The following is a 21,990-nucleotide window of genomic DNA, read 5'->3' as shown; positions in this document are numbered from 1 at the left end:
TTTTTCCATATTTCAAACTTCAAACATCAAGATATAAAACTGTAATTAGTTGTGAAGCATCAACAATAAGTGGGACACAATCGTGAAGTGAAATAGACTTTATTGGATATTTTAAACTTTTTTAACAAATAAAAAAACAAAAAAGTGGGTGTGCAAATGTATTCAGCCCCTTTACTTTCAGTGCAGCAAACTTTGTCCAGAAGTTCAGTGAGGATCTCTGAATGATTCATTGTTGAGCTAAACAACTAACGATGATAAATGGAATCCAACAGTGTGTAATTAGGTCTCTGTATAAATGCACCTGCACTATGATAGTCTCAGAGGTCTGTTTAAAGCGCAGAAGGCATCATGAAGAACGAGGAACACACCAGGCAGGTCCAAGATACTATTGTGGAGAAGTTTAAAGCTGTATTTGGATACAAAAAGATTTCCCAAGCTTTAAACATCCCAACTAGCACTGTCCATGCAATAATATTGAAATGGAACGAGTATCAGACCACTGCAAGTCTTCCAAGATCTGGCCGTCCCCCTAAACTTTCAGCTCATACAAGGTGAAAACTGATCAGAGATGCAGCCAAGAGGCCCATGACCACTCTGGACGAACTGCAGAAGTCTACAGCTGAGGTGGGAGAATCTGGCCATAGGACAACAATCAGTCGTATACTGCACACATCTGGCCTTTATGGAAGAGTGGGAAGAAGGAAGCATTCTCTTAAAGATATTTATAAATAGTGTTGTTTAAAATTTACCACAAGCCACCTGGGAGACACTGCAAACATGTGGAAGAAGGTGCTCTGGTCAGATGAGACCAAAATCAAACTTTTTGGCAAAAATGCGAGACGTTATGTTTGGTGTAAAAGCAGCACAGCTCATCACCTTTAACACACCATCCCCACAGTCAAACATGGTGGTGGCAGCATCATTGTTTGAGCCTGCTTTTCTTCAGCAGGGACAGGGAAGATGGTCAAAATTGATGGGAAAATGGATGGAGCCAAATACTGGACCATTCTGGAAGAAAACAAAAGACCCAAGAAGGAGATTTGTCTTCCAACAAGACAATGATCCAAAACATAAAGCAAAAGCTACAATGGAATGGTTCATCAAAAACATGTCAAGGTGTTAGAATGGCCAAGTCAAAATCCAGACCTCAACCGAATTGAGAACCTGTGGAAAGAACTAAAAACTACTGTTCACAAATGCTTTCCATCCAACCTCACTGAGCTTGTGCTGTTTTGCAGAAGGAATTTGCAAAAATATCAGTTTCTCGATGTGCAAAACTGATAGAGACATACCCCAAGCGACTTGCAGCTGTAATCTCACCAAAAGTTGGCGCTACAAAGTATTAACCCAATGGAGCTGAATAATTTTGCACACCCACTTTTTCCTTTTTTATTTGTTAAAAAGTTTAAAATATCCAATAAAGTGTGTTCCACTTCATGATTATGTCCCACTTACTGTTGATGCTTCACAAGAGATTACAGTTTTATATCTTTATGTTTGAAGTCTGAAATGTGGCAAAAGGTCACAAAGTTCAAGGGGGCTAAATAGTTTCGCAAGCCACGGTATTTGATGAACTGAATCAACAAAAATCAACAACGCACATCCAAAAGTCTGGGAAGTTTCTTGTTTTGTTTTTTTTCACAGAACGGATATCTCTTCTGGCACTTGGTGGGCATCCAGAGGAAAGTTCTAAACCAAAGAGCGCTACTAATCTCCTTAATCACCCCTTGCTAAACCTGAGCTCTTAGTCAATAGCACCATCTTATCTCTTTAAAATCTAAGTTCCTCTAAGGTTTGTGTGACTGCTGCTTTTAGCTTTTTGTCTGTGACCATGCACTGGGTAATTTTAAAAATTATTTATAGAATTCTTCCAATGTATGTTGGAAAGAAAAAAAATCTGCAATCTTCAGCAAATGTTTCAGGAGCAAACACGCTCAACGTGGCAGACACCCAAAACCCTCAAAGGGATCTATGACAGAAGGGAAGGAAGGAAATGGAATTTGGGAAACCAGAGAAGACGGATGGCAACAGAGTGTGTCAAAAAGGAGATGATGTATACCTAATGTTTTAAAAGAAGGCTCCAAGGTACTGGATCCACGTGATGTTGCCTTAACTATTGCAAAAATATAACTGAATACAATGCTTAATACCAGGGAGCGAAGTTCATAAGCAACAAGTTTAGGGACCATGGGTTACAAGATTAAGATGGCCGAGGGACCTACTAGTTCAATGATCAACAAACCATTGGAGACACAGAGTAGCTAGGACAGAATGAATGGTCTTAAAGGACTGAACAGCTGGAGGTAATGACTGAAGGAACTGATTAAACAGTCTATCAACCGTCTGATTAGGCAACCTAATACCACTCAACCAAGAAGACTAAATGAATTACAGACATATCCAATTCAACTCGACCCTATAATGCTAGTGATATTCTAAAGTCAGCCAGACAAAGGCTCTTCTTCCTTCGTCAACTCAAATCATTCAGAGTCCGTTAATCCATTCTAGTGAATTTTTATCGTGCTATCATTGAATCCGTTTTAACTAGGTTAATCACATACTTGATCAATTTGTTCAACTCTTCATATTGTTTGTTAATTACAGGAGTAAATGCTAAATTGTGTTAGAGTTTTGTGGATGATTGGTAAAATACTGACATATTTTTACAGGTTCGGTTGCGTTGATCAGAAAGAATTGTCAAAGATGGAATCAGTACTGAGGACGGCAGAGGAAATAATAGGTACTGGCCTCCCGTCCCTGCAAAGTATCTACATCGATCGAACTAGAAAACGGACACTAAAAATTATAGACGATCCCAGTCACCCTGCTCGCAGGTACTTTGATTACCTGCCGTCAGGTCGCCGTCTTCGCTCCATTGTAAAGATAGTTTTTACCATTCCGCTATCCGTATGTTCAACGGGATTTGATATAGGTGATTATGTATAGTATTATTATGCCAACGGCGTTCTTCCGACCTATTCTACTCTAGTTTTGTTATTTACATATTCTTTCTTTTTAAACTATTCTATATAATTACCTTGTATTATACACTACAATATCTTTTTTACTCTATTCTTTTATTCTTTTAAATCTTATATATTATCATTATTGAGAGTTTGCGTGTCAAATGATTTCATTTTTATGGTTTATACTGGCCGAATAAAATAAATACAATACATACAACAAAACTTTATGAGCCACCGAGTGGTTGACTGACTAACAAACAGAAACTTACCGAGTGACTAATCTACAGACCATCTCCCAAAGCTACTGGCCAGTCTTTCTTTTTCAAATGGGTTCTGACTAAAAAAACAAATCGAATGATGTTCCATGGACTTTTGCCTCACAGTTTTTACTAAAAAGGTGACTTTTTAATAAACATGAGCAAGTTTTACAGAAGTACATAGGCAAAATTGAGGAACTAACCATTTTTTAATGTAAAATCTAACAGCTGGACCTTAGTGGGATCGGAGAGGGTCGCCAAATGGTTTGGAGCCTTTGGTTTCCAACCCGGCATTCCTTTTTGATTATTTTGTGATGAGGTTTGTTACAACATGCCTAAAAGGAAAACAATACATGTAGAAAAAAAAGGATCTCTCCCACTACCGTTACCTAAAAATTCATAACTGACTATTGGTAAAATTAGAATGAACAGTTTATTCCTATAAAGTCAATCTTGGAGGAAGGTAAATCTCCGGATTAACATAACCACTTTGGCTGCAACTAGATCATCAACATGTTCGGATTCAGCATTGACATTTTAAAAAAAAGAAACCGCTTGTCTTTCATATGACTCTCGATTCTCAATTCATACTCATACAGGCGACACACAGCATTTACTTTCCTTAGTGGTCACGAGGGGCCCTCTCACCTGATTTTCCTGTTCATTTAGCTTCACCTGGTTTGCCCCTTCATTTAGCACTCTGGCCTCTCCACACACACAATGAAGAGCCTGGGAGAAGAAAGGGTTAATGTGATCCGCTGGTGCAGCCAAGCAGAAAAGAGCTGGGATGGAGATGTGTTGTGGGTTGCCTCGTGTTACATTCACATTAGGGGTAAAAAAAAAAAAACGGAACCGCAATGACGAATGTGGATGTAGTTTCACACGTGCTGCTGTAGCTATCTATTATTATTTTTATTCTATATAACACGCTACAGTGGGCATTTGCACGTCACCCTGGGTATTTGTGTATTGTATTCTTTTGGCTTTATTATTGTACTGTTCTCAGCTCAGGGATGCTGCTGGAAATGTGAATTTCCCTTCGGGGATGAATAAAGTATCTATCTATCTATCTATCTATCTATCTATCTATCTATCTATCTATCTATCTATCTATCTATCTATCTATCTATCTATCTATCTATCTATCTATCTATCTATCTATCTATCTATCTATCTATCTATCTATCTATCTATCTATCTATCTATCTATCTATCTATCTATCTATCTATCGCTTCTTTTTTTGTGTTTTTAAGTATTTTCTTATGTTATTGCACCTTAACAAAGGCAATCTATATTAAAAAAATAGCTGCTAATATCATGCCTCATCCATCTATGAACAAAAAGTTCCCAAATGTGGCATTTAAGATGTTTCCTTCCAAAAACACACCTGATTTATATGGTCGTTTTTGGGTTTAGTTTTACCTTTACGCTCGTGTAGTTTTCAGATCAGGGGATGTTATAATCATGGTATGTGTGGCCCTATTGAACAATTATTGATTAAGAGCAATACAAATAACTCTGAATTGACTTGACTTGACTGTATTAGAGGGAGGAGACTTGTAAAACCGGCTCAAATGGGACTTTCGAGGGCTCAGCTACCCATTGGCCTTGGAATTTGTATTTTCTTACTCAAGAGTGCTCGTTTGAAACTTTTAGTACATGATTCAGACAGGATCTTTCAAAAAACTTTTTTACGTTGTTACCATTCTGTTTGTTCATATTGACTTCTGATAAAGCCGTGTTTTCTGCTTGTCTGTGTGTTTCTTCGTTTAATGGAAGATCGATGGATAGAGGGATAGATAGATAGATAGATAGATAGATAGATAGATAGATAGATAGATAGATAGATAGATAGATAGATAGATAGATAGATAGATAGATAGATAGATAGATAGATAGATAGATAGATAGATAGATAGATAGATAGATAGATGGATGGATGGATGGATGGATGGATGGATGGATGGATGGATGGATGGATGGATGGATGGATGGATGGATGGATGGATGGATGGATGGATGGATGGATGGATAGATGGATAGATAGATAGATAGATAGATAGATAGATAGATAGATAGATAGATAGATAGATAGATAGATAGATAGATAGATAGATAGATAGATAGATAGATAGATAGATAGATAGATAGATAGATAGATAGATAGATAGATAGATAGATAGATAGATGGATGGATGGATAGATGTAAACTTTATTTTGCACATTAAAATAAAAACAGAACAAAAAGAATGAGTCAACAACAAAAAATAATGTCACATAAAGTTTTCGAAAAGGGGTAGTCATAACCAGATGCTTATTTTCCATAGATAGATAGATAGATAGATAGATAGATATCTTCATGTTAAAGAATAAAAGGAAATAAGAGATATAGAATACAAAAATACCTCATATAACATATGGGATAAAAAGCATTTAAACAATGTAATGGTAATTGTGGTCCAATGAAAGTTGTTTTCCATTCTAAGGGGTCTGTCAGCTTTGTTTCCTCTGCCCCCTCACCTAGGATTTATTTGTCATGGGTGACCCTACCAGGGATTTGAAGACCGAAGACAACATAGCTCATTTGGACACACAAACTCCTCTACCAGAGTGTTGTAACAGGTCACGTACAGATTAAATGATTTTAAAAACAAATTTGTTTTTATGTTAGACCAATCACGTCTTGCCCATTTCGTCTGTAATCCGGATTCTCTCGGTCACTGATGAACAGACAACCACGTCATCATCGTTGCGGCATTCTACATAGGCTTTCTTGCTGTGATTCAATGAGAGCCGCATTGTATTTTAAGGTTTATTATCGCTTAAAAAAGGAAATGCAGTCACGGAAAAGGGGAGCTATTAGCTGGGGTAAACAAGTATGTATTATGCATATTATTTAGAACGCATGTTGAAACTTGGCTCTATCCCAACATAGGAGAGCTTAGGCCAAGCATGTCCAAAATCCGGCCCAGGGGCCAGTTTCGGCCCGTGATAAATGTTTTACTGTCTCACGGCCTCTGTCATATAGTACATAATTTGTGACTTGCCAGTAATGTTGACAGTAAGAGATGATGGCAGTAGCCCTTTGGCCCCTTGCCTTTTGCTTTCTGTGAAAATTTTAGCCCACCCCAGTGATTTTTTTCTCTAAAATCCGAAACAACTACGTCTGCCTAATTTGCCTAGAGACTGTGGAATATAATATCAAGATGCACAGCCAGATGAAACATGCTGACTAAAAAAAGCTAAGTCAATTGAAAATGCTACAAAGTCGAGCTACGAGGTCGCAGCGCTGATTGCCAAGCACTGCAAACCTGAATTTATTGCAGGACCGTTTAAAGAATTCCAGGCTCAATAATCAGCCCTCACACATTCTCATCTTACCAAATCTGGCCCGCTTTCTGAAAAGTTTGGACAGCCATTTTTAAATAAATCCACAGCAAAGTTCTTTCTGAAAATGTGACTTAAACTGGACTAGTATTATTATCTTATTCAGATTTTACTTCAAAAACAAAACGACACGTCTGTCTGTTCGTCTCTTTCCCCAGTGACTTGGCTAAACACTTTGTTTACTCGTTTGTGTCCAGCGACAATGATGTAACATTGACTTTAACTTGGTTGCTAATGATCTCTCCAGGGGATCTTCATATTTGGATTCTGGGGATGATCGAAACATCAAGAGGCCAACCAGAGGTTAAGTATCAAGGGACAATGTCTAAAGGTGCCATGGTTATATCATAAACACATACGACACTCCAGCTTGATTATTGAGTCATTATAAGTATTGGTCCTTGTGAGGGTTCCAGAGTTTGTTATGTGGCATTCTAGAACAATTTTTTTTCTGTCCTTGTTGGTCTCCTAATTTGTGTCCAAGTATACTTTGGAGTTTGTGTCCCTACCAATGTAAGCGAGCGCGCCAAACCACATCTGCACCTCGCATGTTTATGTGTTCAAAAGGGTCAAGGTCAGTAACTTTTTGCTAATGGTCCCATGAGATTCACATCAGGGCTTTAGTGGCTACATTCTAATTAGCTTCCAAGGGACAAACGTGTTGTGTTGACACTTGATGTCCATCAACATGTTTAACAACAGTGAGATAAACAATGTAAATGCGTTTCGGTCCCGCTTGTAAGACTTCCTGTCAACATTTTTCTCATTAAACAGTTAAACAGTTAAAAAATTAAATATCTTCTCTATCAAGTGTGTCTTAACAATGCCCAACTGAGTTAAAAGATCCTCTTTATTTTTATTTTCCCCGGGCGGGCCTATCTGCTTTTATCTTACTTTTATCATCTGTGTTCTGGACACAGAGAGAATTAGGCTGGAGGAAAGAAGGCGTGGTTAAACGCGTGCGCTTGAGGTTTTCTTTTATTCTAGGAAACAAATGGTGAAAGTAAGAGAAGGACTGTTCCAAACACAGTCCAAATGCCAACCCAAACCTCCAAAAAGATGAAAAAAGAAGAGTTTATTCAAGCCCATCTTATAGAGACACGTAGGTGCACGCGCCATATAAGCATCTTTACAGAGGCTGCAATGATGATTTCAGCCAGAGGTTGGCTTCAGCAAGTGGAGTATTTTGAAATTACGAACACCACCTTTAATGCAAATAAGATATTGTTTTTTGCGGTACTCTTCTGTGTCGTGACACCCGCCATGTTCTAAAACATAGTAAAAGGTATTATTAAAGGTATTTTCAAATACTAACCACAAGACAACTGTACATTACAAAGGTCCCATTATTCACCATTTTCAGCAGGCCTACGGCTAGTAGTTCGAGACAAATTATTCAGAAACTGTCCTTTTATCAATAAACCGCATGCTATGTCACAGGGGTCCTATTGCTTGCGAGCCATATATTGCTCTTTTTTATGAGTACGTGTGGCTCGGAGATAAAATTGTACCAATGTAAATTTAATCTGTCGCGTTATAATTCTGATAGACTCGATGTCAAATCCATTGCGCGTATATCTGCAGCACACTAGAATTAAAATCGTTTGTTACCGTATATTTAGGGCACAGTCTTGAGTTTACAATCAAGGTGTCATACCAATAGACCCCCTTTTGGCTAAACATCACTAAGGAATCCTTTATATGGAAGTTCTATAAACAATTTAGGTTCGGTCTGAAGACACCTGATAATGAAAACCCACAGAAAAACTGTAAACAACCAAATACGCCTGCCAAGCACACAGAGCAATTTAATTAGGTGAGCAGTAGCTGTGAGTGACGCTATGCACACAGCATATTTCTGTCTGCCCAGCGCCGTCTTCACTGAAGGCAAATATAGCAGTATCCTTGCTTGAGGTATTTTGTGACATTTTTACATAAGAACTTTGCTTGCACCTTGTTTTGAAACTATTATTTGTTTAAAAATTGATTGTCAAAATCAGATATACTGATCTTAAGTAACTGCAAAAGGGAGACAAGTTTAAAGTGGCATATTTGTTAAAATAGGACACAGGCTCTCGCATTATTCTTATTTCATAAATCTTGTCCAATCATCTAACGTCAGGTATTGCCATAAAATTTGACTGCAATCGTGTGGTCGCTATCCATTATCCAAGATCTCATATTACTGTGAGCTGGGAGCAGTAGAGCTCACTTTTGTCGGGCCTGGCGGCTCTTTTTTGCTGTTTGTCTACAAAAATCGGACTGCAATTGTGCAGCAACAATGCATTATCCCTGACCGCACATCCCTGCAATTTGGGACTTCACTTTTGTCGAACCTGGCAAATCTTTTTTTTTTGGCCGTTACTTTTTTTCTGCCTAAAATCAACTGCACTCGTGCAACTGCGATCCATTATCCACCATCTCATATTGCTGCGACCGAGGATAGCAGAAGGCACTTTTTGATGGGAGGCATGCTGTTGTGGCTTGCTTTTCTTTCAGTTCTGGCCGCTGAAGAATGCCATTGTGGCTTGCTTAAATGGACTGCACTGTTTTGGCTGCGATCCAATATCCAGGGCAGTACTTAATTATATTTTTTTGTCGATCATTATGTTTTGAAAGTCCGGAAAATTTAAAACCAAGTCAGAACAGTAAAGCAAGCAACAGTACAATAGCCACTATAGTTATATCTAATTACTATGGTTATTGTATTGAATTTAGGAAAACACAATAAAACTAATTCATGCATTGTGAAATGGAGGTTATGGGTTTAAAGCAGCATCTCCTCTGACAAGTGGCAATGTAGGCAATTGCCTAGTTCAGGGGTTTCCAATGTAGCAACTGCAGACACCAGGGTGACTCCTAAGGACAGCTGAAGTGCCCGCGGACCTGTTCTGAAAATATCATCGTTGACAGTTAGTGTTAACAATGCCCAACTGATTTCAAAGAGCCTTTATATTTTTTCCACCTTACTTTTAGCAACTCTGTTCTGGGACGGAAAACACACAAGAAAGCCTGGAAGGGGCAAAGGGGGAGTGAGGGTGGAGAGTGATTTCATGCTCGTCCCCGCGTTTTCTTGTTACTGTAGCATGAAAATGGTGAAAGTAAGAAAAGGCCTATTTCAAATATAGTCCAAACGCCAACCCAAACCCCGAAAATGTACATATATATTCATCTAAAAAATGCACATACTTGCACATGCCAAAAACAGAGATCGACAGGGGCTGCAATGATGACTTAAGCCAGAAAATGGTGTCAGAAAGTAGAAAATTCCTGACTTCCTTCCAATAAATGAATGAATGAATGAAAACTTTATTCGAACATTAAGATAGAAACAGAACAAAAACAATAACTCAACAACAAAATAATATTACATAATGTGTTCGAAAAGGGGTAGTCAGAAGCAAATGCTTATATTCCTTATCCCTTCATCTCCCCTATTAAATACACCAGTTATATAACAACAATTGTAATAATATTAATTATGATATAACAATAGCAAAAATAGTCAACCATAGTTCTAGTCGCACTATTCCCAATCTCTCGTATCACTCATACCCGATTTTCTACATTTCTGTATTCCGCTAGGAATGTTTTTTTGTATTTAAATTTGAACAGGTGAATAGTTGGACATTGTTCGATCTCATCTTGCAAACCGTTCCAGAGCTTGACTCCACACACATACTTCTCCTGGTGGTTCTCACCTTTGGGATCCTGAATTCACTACAGCCCCTTAAGTTATAATTTCCTTCTTTCCGAATGAATAATTTATGGATGTTCTCTGGCACTATGTTTTTGTTGACCTTACTCTTGTGCAGTGAAAGATTTTCTTAATAGAACTTTTGTCTGAACTAGTTACCTATGCAGACAAAATTATAATTATGGGGGACTTTAACATTCATATGAACTCCCCACTCAGTTCACTTACTATTGTGTTTAATTCTCTAATTGATGCATTTGGTTTTAATCAACTGGTTGATTTGCCAACCCATAAAGATGGGAACACGCTAGACTTGATTCTGACTCGAGGAGTTTTAACCTCAAACATCATGGTGTTACCGTGTACTACCGTTATCTCGGATCATTATTTAGTTACATTTGAGGTGCTAGCTAAAAGTAGTGTTAAAAAAGCTGAAGGATTTAGAGGATGCAATATAAGCACTGGCACAGTTTCTGAGCTCTTTGAACTACTTCCTGGAGCAGTTGCGTCCTTTCCTTCATACAATGGCCCGATAGACTCACTCATAAATGATTTCAATACCACCCTGACTAGTGTCCTGGATTTAATAGCGCCCATGAAGCCAAAATCACGTCCTAAAAGACGCACGCCTTGGTTTACTGATGAAACTAGAACCCTTAAACAAGAATGCAGGAAATTGGAAAGAAAATGGCGCACTACCAAGCTTGAGGTTTTCCATCAAACATGGTGTGACAGCTTGTTAAAGTATAAAGCGGCCCTTGCCTCTGCAAAATCGGCCTATCTTTCGAAGGTGATTGCGTCTCAAAAGAACAATCCCAAAGCACTTTTTGAAACTGTAGCATCGCTTACAAGGCAACAGACTACTGCAGATAGTTCGACGCACTCTGCTCATGACTTAATGGTCTTCTTTACTAAGAAGATTCAATGCATACAGGAAGAAATTGCTAAAGAAATTATTAATACCACACATACTAAAGGGCTGAAATCTACAGATGCACGACAGGGTGGCTGTCCTGGGAAATTGTCCCGTTTTAGTGAACTGTCACTTGATGATCTCAAACAGGTGGTGAATGCGGCCAAACCGACAACTTGCCAGTTCGACCCGCTCCCAGGTTCACTTATTAAAAGTCTTTTTGGCGTCCTTGGACCTTCAGTTCTAAATATTATAAACATATCACTCTCCTCAGGTGTAGTTCCAGCAGCTTTTAAGTCCGCCGTTATTAAACCCACACTGAAAAGACCCAACCTTGATCCAGAAATCTTAAGTAATTATAGACCTGTGTCAAACCTACCTTTCCTCTCTAAAGTACTTGAAAAAGTAGTGGCACAGCAGCTAAATGTTTTCATATCCGAGAATAACCTTTTTGAATCCATGCAATCAGGATTCAGGGCTAACCACTCTACTGAGACAGCTCTGATCAAGGTAACAAATGATCTCCTACTGGCAATGGATTCTGGCGCTTCATCACTTTTGCTGCTGCTGGATCTTAGTGCTGCTTTTGACACAGTGCGCCACAATTTCCTACTAGAACGGTTGGAAAAATGGATTGGTCTCTCAGGAACCGTCCTCTCGTGGTTCAGATCCTACCTCTCAGATAGGACGCACTGTGTTAAATATGGTGAAATGACATCTGAGCCCTTTAACGTTACCTGCGGTGTTCCGCAGGGTTCAGTGCTTGGCCCCCTTCTTTTCAGTATTTACATGCTTCCATTAGGTGATATTATTCGCAAGTACAATTTTAGCTTCCACTGCTACGCAGACGACACTCAACTATATCTTCCGTTGGAGGAATCTCACACACTAAACTGTGGAAATTTGGAGGCCTGCCTCATTGAGATAAAAGAGTGGATGTCACTCAATTTCTTGCGTCTTAACTCTGAAAAGACCGAAATGTTAGTCATTGGTCCATCTAAATGCCGTGATATATTCTCAAAAATTGCTGTGAACATTGACAAATGTCACATCACACAGAGTGACTCAGTTAAAAATTTAGGTGTCATATTTGACCCTGATCTATCCTTTGAAATGCATGTAAAGAAAACTACTAGAACCGCTTTCTTCCATCTTCGTAACATCGCTAAAATCCGTTCAATACTGTCTCAGTCAGATGCGGAAATTATAATTCATGCGTTTGTCACCTCCCGTCTTGATTACTGTAATGCACTACTCTCTGGTCTCCCGAAGTCTAGAATCAAGTCACTTCAGCTGGTACAAAATGCTGCAGCGAGGCTTTTAACTAGGACAAAAAAGTACGAACACATAACACCGATTTTGGCTAACCTGCATTGGCTCCCAGTTAGCCATAGATGTGACTTCAAGGTTCTCTTAGTATTGTACAAAATCATACATGGACTTGCTCCCTCTTATCGTTCAGATCTGATTTGCCCCTACGTCCCGGTCCGAAGCCTACGATCTGAGAGTGCCGGTCTTCTGGTGATCCCAAGAGCAAAGAAGTGTTCTGCTGGTTCGAGAGCGTTCTCCATCCGGGCACCGGTGCTGTGGAATGCTCTTCCCCCTGAGATCCGATCTGCAACCTCAGTGGAAATGTTTAAATCTAAACTTAAAACTCACTTCTACTCCATAGCATATGAATAACCTACTCTTCTCGTCGGCTGAAAAAAATAGTCTGTGTAATATAGTGTAATAATCTGTGAAGCCCTTTGAGACTCTTCGTGATTTAGGGCTATACAAATAAAAATGACTTGACTTGACTTGACTTAATAACATAGTAACAACAAAGTAATAACATGAACATTTGTTATTCTAGAAATGTATATCAAACTGGGTGCCATTTGCGCTATTTAAGTATCAAAAATGAGCTCTCAAATTGAATAAGGTCGGAGACCCCTGGCCTAGTTCGATGCCAACAGTTCCATTGCAGTGCTGTATCCATATACTACTAGTACTATAAGCACCACTTGTCGAGTACTCACAAGCTAAGGAACACACAAAAATAATCCAATAAAATCCAATCATGCTGCCTTATCAAATATAAAGCTCAAGACAATCACGTTAGAAAATGCCATGCAAAGGAGTGGTTAATGATGAGGGGGCGTGGCTTGGGAAATTTCGGTCGATAAAAGATCCATCGCCCTCCAACTTTCCTCATTGTATCGTCTTTGTATTTTTTTGTACGTTTTTTTTAAGAGGTAAATGCATTTCTGTCCGTCAATGTCCATTTAAATATGATTGTATCCCTATTTATTCTCATTTTAAATCTTTTCCTCCAGGGCTCAACTTCTCTCATCTTGTTTAGTGGTCACGACCGCACGCAAGATTTTGCACATTTTCAGCATTTCGACGGAAAACGAGAACATGGCTGCTAATATGTTTCTCCCGTTTTGATCTGAGCCACTCAGAGAAAATCAGGAAGGTTCTAGAAGGGTTTTCACTTTTTCTTGCAGTCATTCAGAAAAGCAGTTGGCTATCAATGTAACGTTGCTTTTGTGTACGGATTTTGTTTTCAAGGGTTGCGAGCACGTGGAGGATAGGTTCCGTTCGACAGAACTACAAACATGTATCGTATACTGTTTCAGTCAAGTGGTGCAGTTTTCAGGCTAGTTTTGACATTGTGAATTGTTTTTCATGAAAGGGAAATAAGCGTTTTGTCCGTAGATGGTGTTTTTTTATTTATATATTCCTTTTAAAGAGTTTTTATGTTTTCTTGCATACATTTTATGTGCTGACTGGATGAAATTTGAATACGTTTTGACCTAAATGCTAATATGTGTTTGTGATTTTGATGCTTTTAGCTGAATGTTCACTGTTTTTCTATTGTTTTGTCTTGAATATAAATGCAAATTCATATATTTTTTTATGCTTTTTATGTGGTTATGTGTCTTCTATGTTTTTTTTTAAATAACTGATGTTCATCTGTGACTACACTGAACCGTCTTTAAATGTTGTAATGTGTGTTGACAACTGTATGCTGTTGTCAATCGTAATAGTTTTTGTTTTTTGGTTTCGAAGGATGTTCCGGTGTGGGATTTTCGACGATGTTTAATCAGTTTGTTTTTAATGTTTTCAGTGTGACTAAGAACAGTTTAAGAATTGGTCCTCTGTGTCCTTGGGAATGAGCACTTTTTTTGTTACTTTGAAGACAAATTTTGAGTGCATGGTGTGTTTTGACTTGCTTCCATTTGACCAAGGAAATATGTTTGTTCATTTTTAATCTGTTATGGTGCTTTTGGCGCGTGTTGTTATTTGTTTGCATCACTGTTTGCTGGTTGTTTATCGCTTTTCTACATTCGAGCAATTTCATAGGTTTCTGAGACTTTTTAGCAGTCATGAACGTCAGTTGGTTGACACCGTCGGTGCTGGAGCTGGACGGCTTAGCCGGTTTAGCGCCCCACCGCCGGCACGTTTACTTTGTTTTGGCGCTGGGCTCGTACATCCTGACCCTTTTGATGAACGGGATGCTTATGGCCACGGTGGCGGCAGAGAAAACGCTGCACCAGCCCATCTACGTGCTGGTATGCAACCTGTGCGCCAACAATACGCTCGGCGCTTCGTGCTTTTACCCAAAACTGCTTCACGACCTGCTTTCGGAAAAGCACACGGTGCCGTACGTGGGCTGCCTGGTGCAAAATTTGGTGCTCTACCTTTACGTTTTCAGTGAGTTTGCCAGCCTGACTGTGATGGCCTACGACCGCTACGTGGCGATCTGCCGCCCCCTGGTGTACTTCACTATCATGACACCGCAGAAGGTCCGTATGCAAAGTCCTGACGCGCGCTAGGGAGCAGGGGTGTTGGACGTGCAGCTCGGGGGCCGGATCAGTTCCGTCAAGGGTTTTAATTTGGCTCGGGGAACGATGCCGAGAAAACACCATAGAAAAATGGGTTGCAGTTTCAAATAGGTCCACTTGATATCACCAAAGCCAGGCACAGCTCCAAAAGCATGTGTAGTTGAATTGTTTTTATTTTCTCTCTCTTGCTCTGTCCCCTTTTCTCTCTCTCATTTTCTCTTTTGCTCTTACTGTCTCACTTTCTCTCTTCCTCTCTTTTTTCTTTTCATTTTTGTCTCTTTCTGTCTCTTTCTTACTCCCTCTTTTCTTTCTTCCGTTCCTCTCCCACTCTCTTTGTGTCTCCCTTTGTTTTTTCTCTTTTGTCTCTGTGTCTCTCTTCCCCTCTTTCTCTTCTTATTTTCTTTCTCTGTTTCTCCTCTTTACCCTCCTCATTTGTCTCTCTTTCTATTTCTCTCTCTCCCTTTCTCTTTCTTCCTTTCTTTCTTTTTTCTGACTTTCTTTCTTTATCTAATTTGCCCATTCCATCTCTCATTTTTCCTTTTTATTTCTCTCTGATTATCTCTGTTGCTCTTTCTTTCTCTTTCTTCCTCTTTCTTTTTTCTTAATTTCTTTGTTTCTTAATCTCACTTCCCCATTCTATCTCTCCTTTTTCCTTTTTCTTTCGCTCGGATTGTCTCAGTTGTTCTTTTTCCCCCTTTCTCCTCTCTCTATTGCGCTCTATCTACCCCTCTCTCTCTTTTGCTTTTTGTCACTTTTTCCTTTCTCTTTCTTTTTCCTGTCTTTCTCCGCTCCTTTCTCTCTTTCACTCTCTTTCTTTATTTTACTCCCTCTACCCCTTTTTCTTCCTCTTTAATCTACTAGTCCGGCCCACATGTATAGTGGTTTTTCCTACCTTGTGGCCCCCGAGCTCAAACGGGTTTGACACCCCTGCTATAGAGGATTTGTGTAAAGTGTAAGCAAATGTAAAAGCATGATGGTTATTATAAGATCCTGTTGGGGATCGAGCTGTGTGATTTTTGCATGAACGACAACGAGATGGATATTATCACGCACTCTATTTTTACGTGCGAAACACTATCCATATCCAGAATATTAGGAAAAAACGTGCTTTTAAAAAAAAAAAAGAACAGAAGCCGCATCTTTTACCAGAAAGAAAATCTAGTGCGGCCTTAGTCTTGCTTCAAGATAAGGCACCCTTAGATTAAAATACTAGTCTGCAGTCAATTTTTCTTTTATGGTTCATGTTCTCAAAAAATTGTAAAAAAATGTTTTAATCAGTACGCAATTTAAGGGGTGAAAAGCGGTAGTCTAATGCATAAAACGGTAGTAGGTGAGTATGCACTATTGTAAATGTATCTAAGGTAGATTTAAAAACACAATGACACTTGGAAAGTTTAGTTGGGCCTTGATTTGAGTGCATGTTGCACATTTTATGTTGTACTTTTCTAGAGTAAAATAAGAAAAAGAATATATAAAAGGATCCTTCTGGATGACAATTTTGGTTATTAGTTAATATAGTTTTAAGTTAAAAAAAAAAGAAAATGACAGTGGCAGACAATTTTGCTCTTTTTAATCCTAATTGAATTTAGATTCCCACGTAGTTTAATAGAAAAAAGGAAAACCTTTGGAAAAATGCTAGAAAAAAATATAATGAAATCAGAAAAATCCTGTGAATTACCCTCACAGTGTGCAGTGTAATATTTAAAAAAAAATATGTATGTGATCATAGTATTAGAATAGAATGGAATAGAATAGAATAGGATATACCTTTATTGGGTTAACATATTGTGACAACGAAATTGGGCATGACACATTCACAGTGAGGTAAAAAGCCAAGAAGATAAAGGAACAGAGAAGATAAGGTTATAAAACAAGGAGGATAAGGCTATAGTTATAATTTACATGATATTTACACAATAAATGTCGGAATGTAGGATGTTACATACAGTTAGTATCGTAATACAGTTGGTATCGCAAGGGTTGTGCAATTTTGCATTTGGTGCAAAAGTCATCATAGTGCAAAAAAAAAAAATAGTCAACATATGCATTGGTGCAAACATAGTCATCATAGTGCAGAAAAAAATGGTCCACATTGTGCAAGGTGAGCAGTTAGCATAGTGCAGTCAACATGTGCAAGAACATAGACATGAGTACCATTTTACACATATTTACACGAAAAGTGTGGGCAAGTAGAATATATAGTGAAATACTAGAAGAAAATACTTAAAACGTGAATTATAATAAATGGAAAAGTGTGCATGAAAATAATATAATAAACATTTTCCTTTAAAACAAAATCTACATCATTAGTTTCCTCAATTATGTACAGTAATGTACATACGTAAAAGAAAGTGTATTTCTTTGCTTATTAACAGCATCAACAGCTAGACTTATGAGGATTTCACAAACAATAGGCAAACTAGTATAAATCGCCTGTCACTTTTCCATGTTAAAACTTCAAGACAAACAAAATCGTGTACAATGTTGCTCGCAGTAATATTACACCCCAATAAATAAAAGGCAGGGCCGACTATAGAACCAGGTCGAACTATGGTCCTGGAGTTCTGGGGTCGTGGATGCGTAAAATGCTTTCCATCAGCACTTCGATTCAAATGAGGAGGGTGGTTGTCAAGAGTTGGGCACTTGGGTCAATGCAACGACCATTATAGACGGGTAGCCAAAGTTTGCTGTGTGACTAGCGTGCTTATGAGCTAAAGATTTGAATTAGGTGCGTTAGAGGACAGACAAATCTAAAACATTGATGACAGTAGGCCAAAATGACATTCATGCAAGACCATTGGAATAGACATGTTGGCACAAACATGAAGCAATCATATAATATTTTTCCCTTTTTATTGTGCTATTTTTGTTTTTTTGAATGGACAACAAACAAAAGACAAAAACAGTTAAAATATTGCAGTGTTGGGGAATATCTTCTCATTTCATACCTATCAAGTCATTTTAAAAGTTCTGTCTCCGTTTTGCGGAAGTGTTGTCCTTCATTATTTATAGTCTGTCCATTTTTCTCATTTGTCCTTGAATTGGGTCCCCTGTATTCTTAATGGAAATATTGTTGTAATTCCTCCATAGTACTCACCCACTCCTCCATGTTGTCCCCCTGAATATTATCCATCCATCAATTATCTGCACTGCTTATCCTGGGTAGGGTGACGGGGGTGCTGGAGCCCATCCCAGCTATCTTCGGGCAGTGGGCAACTGGTTACCAGCCAGTCACAGGGCACACAGAGACAGACAACTCACTCGCTCATTCACACCTAAGGACAATTTGAACCGGCCAATTTACCTGAATGCATGTTTTTGGAATGCGGGAGTAAACTGGAGTGCCCGGGGGAAACCCACGCAAGCAAAGGGAGAACATGCAAACTCCACACAGGAAGGTTCGATTTCATGACCTTAGAACTGTGCTGCGGACGCGCTAACCACCCAGCCGCCATGCTCCCGAATAATATGTGCTCACTTAAAAAAAACGTGCCATGTCCCCACCGAATCGAGCAATCCTTGTTTTGTCCTCACGAATATTATGTGATCACCCTAAAAAAATCCTCATATCCTCACCAATGCGAAAACCAACCTAAACAGCAGAATCTACCTGGACCAGAACTGGGCCAAATGTGCTGAAAGGTTTTGTCCAAATCAGTCAAACACATCCGCACCAGTTCACTGGTGTCCAACAGCTTCTCGGTCCACCTGCTTTCACTCCCTGCGGTGGTGACCTCGGTCTGCAAAGTCTGCCCCATAGCAGCCCCGAACCAATCATTTCGACTGCCAGACTGACGGTCTGGGCCTTAACTGGTTCACGTGTGCTGATCGGGTGTGAGTGCCATGTGGATCTGGCGACTTGTGGACAGATTTGGCATATCTGGGAAATCTATGCCCTTGCGTTTGAGAACTATAAACAGTATATATATATATATATATATATATATATATATATATATATATATATATATATATATATATATATATATATATAAACCGAAGCCATATCCCCCTAGTGAGAGGTGGCTAGAGTCAAGAACACATTCCTTACTCTTTCTGGGAGATTGATAAGGAGGAGGGGATTCCCAGCCCCATCGCTCAACCCAACTGATGTGTTGGAGTCATTAGGTGGCCAAACCCCCCAATTCCAAACCTTAATGCAGAGCGCCAAGCAGGGAGGCAATGAGTACCAATGTTGTCTTAGGTACGACTCGCCCGAGGCTTGAACCAGCGACCTCCCAGTCTCGGAGCGGGCGCCCTACCCCCAAGGCCACCGAGCTGAGAACTACTGTGTGCAAATTTAAACCGATACTTTGTCAAAAACGGCATAATTCATGACTTCGATTTGTACTTTGGAGTTTGGATGGGAGTTGAACAGGTATTACAACCACGTTCTTTTCTGATCTTCTGTCCTCAAAGTTATGGATGCTGCTGCTTCTGTCCTGGGGGTTGCCGGTGATTGAGTCAGGACTCGGGACATTTCTGACCGCCCGCTTGCCGCTATGCGGCCGGCGGCTCCGCCGGCTCTTCTGCAACAACTGGGCGCTGGTCAAACTGTCCTGTGTGGACACCACCATCAACAACGTCTACGGTTTCGCCCTGATCATCCTGCACGTGACGCAAACCGTCCTCATCGGCTTTTCCTACGGGCACCTGGTGCGGTCCTCGCTGCGTTCTCGGCGTGATCGCCGACGCTTCGTGCAGACGTGCTTACCGCACATATTAACCCTGAGCGTCTTTACCGGCTCGCTGCTTTTCGACGCCCTGTTCGAGCGCTACGGCGGCGGCCGGGTGGAAGGAGTTCGGCATGCTCTAGCCGTGTTGTTCATGGTTGCGCCACCCCTCCTCAATCCGCTCATCTACGGCATTAACCTGCAGCATCTGCGGCGGCGAGTCTTCGCAAATTTGGTGCAAAGGCTCCCGGCTGCCCTCGCGCTCGGCTTTCATCGGTAGGCAGTAGAGCGCTACTCTTACCTCGATGAAACAGGTCAACTGTGTCTGGCTCTAGGATCAGTTGCGAGCAATGACTTATGATGAAGCTTACTTTCCTTTTTCTGTTTAAGGATTGTTTGCTGGAGGATCTTAAATCATGAACAGTTTGTATCCAATTTGGAATAGGCCGAGTTACCTATGCGGTACTGATGGAATATTGTATGTTCAATATGATAGGATTTGCACTCTGAGTATATTCTACAGTGAATTCAAGCCCAAAACTAAGCCCGACCCGATTGCTGACCTTAAATGTACATCATTAGGTTTGAATAAGGCCAGGCTTCTCTCTCGCAACCTTTTTCTTAATTATCCAACCCTTATTGATCTCCTTTATCTCTCGTTCCCTCTTTCACCGCTCTAGATTCTTAAAGATTTACTTGTTAGGAGCTGGAAGCTTCCCCCTGGATCCTTTGGTGGTGATGTCATTTCATTTAATTTACTTTGTTAACACTACATCTGCTTTTCTTTTTGTTTCCTGTTTCTGGCTTTGATATTGTGTTATTGTTTGGCGCCAACTTTTTTTTTTTTTATTATTATTGTTACTTAGTTCCTTGCTTTTCCATTGCTAGGTTAATTTTCTTTTGTGTCCGGTTTCTTGTTTGGAAATTTAATTGGAAGTTTAGTCTGCCTTGTTTGTCTGTTACTTTGTTCCTTATTTTGTTAATAAAAACCTTCCTAATTTTAAGCCTCAGTTCCTGCTTCTCATCACTTGAGTCCACTTCTGCAAGATTTTACAGAATCAGTCTGGGTCGGGTTTAAATAACCTGAGTCGATTTGGGCTTGATTTTTCTATACCTCTATACCTGTTCTTACCCCCAATGTACTTGTCTGTGGCTCAAAACAATTGCGGACAAAGTTTGATTAAAAACCATGACAAATGATGACAAGATTCTGTGTGGAGTAGCTTGATTTTTTTTTCTCAAATAAAATACAAAGTAATCCATTGATATTGATGCAAATATTCTAAATTTCTATTATTACTTGTTATTAGAGATGGCACCATTGTGTTGCAATAGAACATGTAGACGTGCTTACCACACTTGCAAACACTGACCGTCTCCACCGGCTCGCAGCTTTTTGACGTCCGGTTCGAGTGCATGTGTCATGTCACCTTGGTTGTTTAATTTGTATATGGATGAAGTTGCACGCAAGGTGCGTGTAAGATCAGAGAGAGCAGGTATAGTATGTGAGGGTGGGTTTCATGTAAGTCAGCTGTTATTTGCAGATGACAGTGCTTTGGTGGCTGACTGTGCTTTTGTTGTGGGGTTTGGAGTGTGTAAGAAAAATAAGCTTAAGGTGAATGCATACAAGAGTAAGTTAATGAGGTGTTTGAGATATGGGGAAGTAAGTGGGTTATGGATTTTGTTGAATGGGGTAAAGTTGAAGGAGGTAGATGGTTTGAAGTATTTGTGTTCGTATGTGGTAGCAGGTGGTGGTTGGAGGAGGATGGGAAAGAGGAGAGTGTATGAAGGGTGCAAGGCAATGAGTGTGCTAAACAGATTGGTCAAATGTAGAGATCTCCGAATGGATGGAAAGCGAGGAGTGTACAAAGGTGTGGTGGTACCAACCGTGATGTATACCTCATTGGCATGGGCTTTGAGAGTAGATGATTGTAATAGGTTAAATGTCTTTGAAATTAGATGTTTGCGTAGTATGTGTGCAGTGACACGACTAGATAGGTTAAGGAATGAAGAAGTAAAGAGAAGAAGTGGTGTGATGAGAGAGTTTGATGAACAATAGTAGTAGTGCAGTAGTAGTGGGAAATAGAATGAGAAGAAGGCTCAAATAACGTTGGATGAATGGGGTTAATGTGCTCTGGAGGTGAGGTCGGTTCATTTAATGGAATTTAATCGAACGCGAGAGTGTGTGCTAGGGATGAATGTGAATGGCGAAGGATAGTTAAGAATGACTAATATTGACACATATGATGCATAAGGGATAAAC

The 21,990-nt window shown here is 39.7% G+C and overlaps 2 protein-coding genes across 2 annotated transcripts; both read left to right on the top strand.

Annotated features, from left to right (window-relative positions):
- Positions 1–5,411: 5,411 nt before the first annotated feature.
- LOC148357926 (olfactory receptor-like protein DTMT) lies at positions 5,412–20,007 on the top strand. Its single transcript, XM_088346128.1, has 3 exons — positions 5,412–5,447; positions 14,638–15,015; positions 19,474–20,007. Exons 1-3 carry the CDS (start codon positions 5,412–5,414, stop codon positions 20,005–20,007), a joined length of 948 nt encoding a protein of 315 aa, XP_088202254.1.
- Positions 9,807–13,565, top strand: LOC148357927 (uncharacterized). Its single transcript, XM_088346057.1, has 3 exons — positions 9,807–9,870; positions 10,446–11,573; positions 13,540–13,565. The coding sequence occupies exons 1-3, from the start codon at positions 9,807–9,809 to the stop codon at positions 13,563–13,565; spliced, it is 1,218 nt and encodes a 405-aa protein (XP_088202183.1).
- Positions 20,008–21,990: the final 1,983 nt, after the last annotated feature.

Source organism: Urocampus carinirostris, chromosome 10 (genome assembly GCF_059441175.1).
Source record: "Urocampus carinirostris isolate Australia breed hairy pipefish chromosome 10, RoL_Ucar_1.0, whole genome shotgun sequence".
NCBI classification, from domain to species: domain Eukaryota; kingdom Metazoa; phylum Chordata; class Actinopteri; order Syngnathiformes; family Syngnathidae; genus Urocampus; species Urocampus carinirostris.
The sequence above is the reverse complement of the archived record's forward strand: the minus strand, read 5'-3'. Positions and strand labels throughout refer to the sequence as shown.

Coding starts and splice junctions, on each gene's coding strand:
- LOC148357926 (XM_088346128.1), top strand. CDS start 5,412: ATGGATGGATGGATAGATGTAAACTTTATTTTGCAC. Junction 5,448..14,637: donor ATGTAAACTTTATTTTGCAC/ATTAAAATAAAA, acceptor CTGGAGCTGGAC/GGCTTAGCCGGTTTAGCGCC. Junction 15,016..19,473: donor CTATCATGACACCGCAGAAG/GTCCGTATGCAA, acceptor CTGTCCTCAAAG/TTATGGATGCTGCTGCTTCT.
- LOC148357927 (XM_088346057.1), top strand. CDS start 9,807: ATGCCAAAAACAGAGATCGACAGGGGCTGCAATGATGACTTAAGCCAG. Junction 9,871..10,445: donor CCAGAAAATGGTGTCAGAAA/GTAGAAAATTCC, acceptor TTTTCTTAATAG/AACTTTTGTCTGAACTAGTT. Junction 11,574..13,539: donor CCTTGATCCAGAAATCTTAA/GTAATTATAGAC, acceptor CTTTTCCTCCAG/GGCTCAACTTCTCTCATCTT.